This window comes from Pseudozyma flocculosa, assembly GCF_000417875.1.
Source record: "Pseudozyma flocculosa PF-1 unplaced genomic scaffold scaffold00009, whole genome shotgun sequence".
Lineage (NCBI taxonomy): Eukaryota > Fungi > Basidiomycota > Ustilaginomycetes > Ustilaginales > Ustilaginaceae > Pseudozyma > Pseudozyma flocculosa.
Window position 1 is genome coordinate 954,740 of NW_006920877.1, and position 1,654 is coordinate 956,393.

Sequence of the window (1,654 nt, forward strand, 5' to 3'; positions counted from 1 at the left end):
AGGTCCGTCGCCGCCAGGCTCGAGGCGCTCCGCGGCNCAAGCCGGGACGCTGCGCNCTTTGCCAACGACGCCGAGGCGGTGCGGTCGAGAGAGGCGCGGCAGCTGACGCCTGCCACTCTGCTCGAGCCCATCGAGCAGCGCCGGGAGCAGCTGCTGCGCGTCGGTGGCCCCATCGACGTGCTTGCCGGCGAGGCCCGCAAGCTCGCAGTGACGACCTATGCCGCGCTTGGAGCTACGGGTGCCGGGCTCGGCTCGGCGAGCATCATGGGCGCCTCGCTCGGCACCGGTCCGCTGAGCATGGAGCCCAGCACCGCGCTCGCCCTCTCGCTGCTCATCTGCACCGCCGCCGCGTGGAGGGTGCAGGGGCGCTTTGCCAAGATCAAGGCGCGCTTCTGGCAGGACTGGGACCGCCTCGCCGAGGGGCTCGACCACGAGGTCAAGGTGAGTCGACCCGCAGGAGCGTCAGAGCGGCCTTGCCCATCCGGTTTCCCTCGACTGACGTCCGACGGTCCCTTCTTTTCTTTCATCGATGCGGCTCTCGCGTAGGACCATCTCGACACGGTGCTCGAGAGAGACGTGGTCGGCCCGACATGCTACATCGCGACGGGCCTGTCGTCGCTCAAGGCAAAGTGGCAGCGAGACGTGGCTACCGTCGAGGCGCGACTGCGCTCGCTCTCGGCAGCGACGTCAGAGGCGGCGGGTGTTCAGGACCGGGCAGCGTCCGGTGCCATGGCGGCGGTAGAAGTGCGCGGAACTGGCAATGGTGCCGTCGTTGATAAGGCCGCTCGTCCTTGATGAAACATACCGTTACCGCCGACGTGCGCAGCGTGCGACAAAGACACCGATGAGCAGCGGCAGGGCATGTTCATCGTCGCCCAGCTCGGCCAGAGACATCTTCCAATACATCTTGCGAACCAGGTAGACGTGCCCTTGACGTTGGTCTTTGCCACCTTGCACAGCACTTCTGTGGACGTGCCTTACCAAAGCGGCTGCAAGCTAGCATTGCGGGCATCCTTGATGCTCATGCATGCAGCAAGGCCAAGGGCAGCAGGATAGCAGGGTTTGGAGCCCCTTTGCCAGTGCAAAAAGGCAGATTTCTACCCTTTCTACCTGGAAGCCCCTCTGCCACCTTGATGAGCCCTTGCATAGCAGTAATGGACTTTCTGGATGGCTCATCTTGTAGCCCTCTTTAAGCTGAACATCATAATATGGATTGCAGGGCTTTTAATACCAATGATGTGCAGCAGGAACCCTTGCAGAGCAGGTAGGAGTCAATTTTTGCACACTTTTGCCAGTCTTGGCCACAACTCTCCCCATCTGCCCTGTAAAAGACCCTGCAGCCTTGCAGATCTGCTAGCCCTGATCCTCAGGCTTGCAACGATGCTTGGAGCAGCCTGATTGGACCCCTGGAAGGCAGTTTGCGTGGGCACAATGTCAATTCCCGACGATTTTCGAGCGTTTTGGACACTTTGCCTTAGGGTTAGGGTTAGGGTTCCAAAGACCCCTGGCGCTCGCTTGACTGCCGCGTCGCTTGTCTCTGCTGGCCGGAGTGGACCCTGACGGGCCGCTGCTGGCCTGCCAGACGCGCTGAGCGGGCCCTGGTAATTCCAAAAGGGAATACAAATTTAGACTTTTAGCCGAGCTGGTGGACCCT

General features: G+C 61.6%; 1 protein-coding gene across 1 annotated transcript in view; it reads left to right on the forward strand.

Annotated features, from left to right (window-relative positions):
- PFL1_03242 (uncharacterized protein) overlaps positions 1-795 on the forward strand; it is a gene marked incomplete at both ends in the record, with an annotated part of 2,851 nt that extends 2,056 nt beyond the window's left edge. The window contains 2 exons of the mRNA XM_007880757.1: positions 42-441; positions 547-795. Of these exons, the coding sequence (XP_007878948.1) occupies positions 42-441; positions 547-795 (649 nt within the window). The remainder of the gene's footprint in view (positions 1-41; positions 442-546) is intronic.
- Positions 796-1,654: the final 859 nt, after the last annotated feature.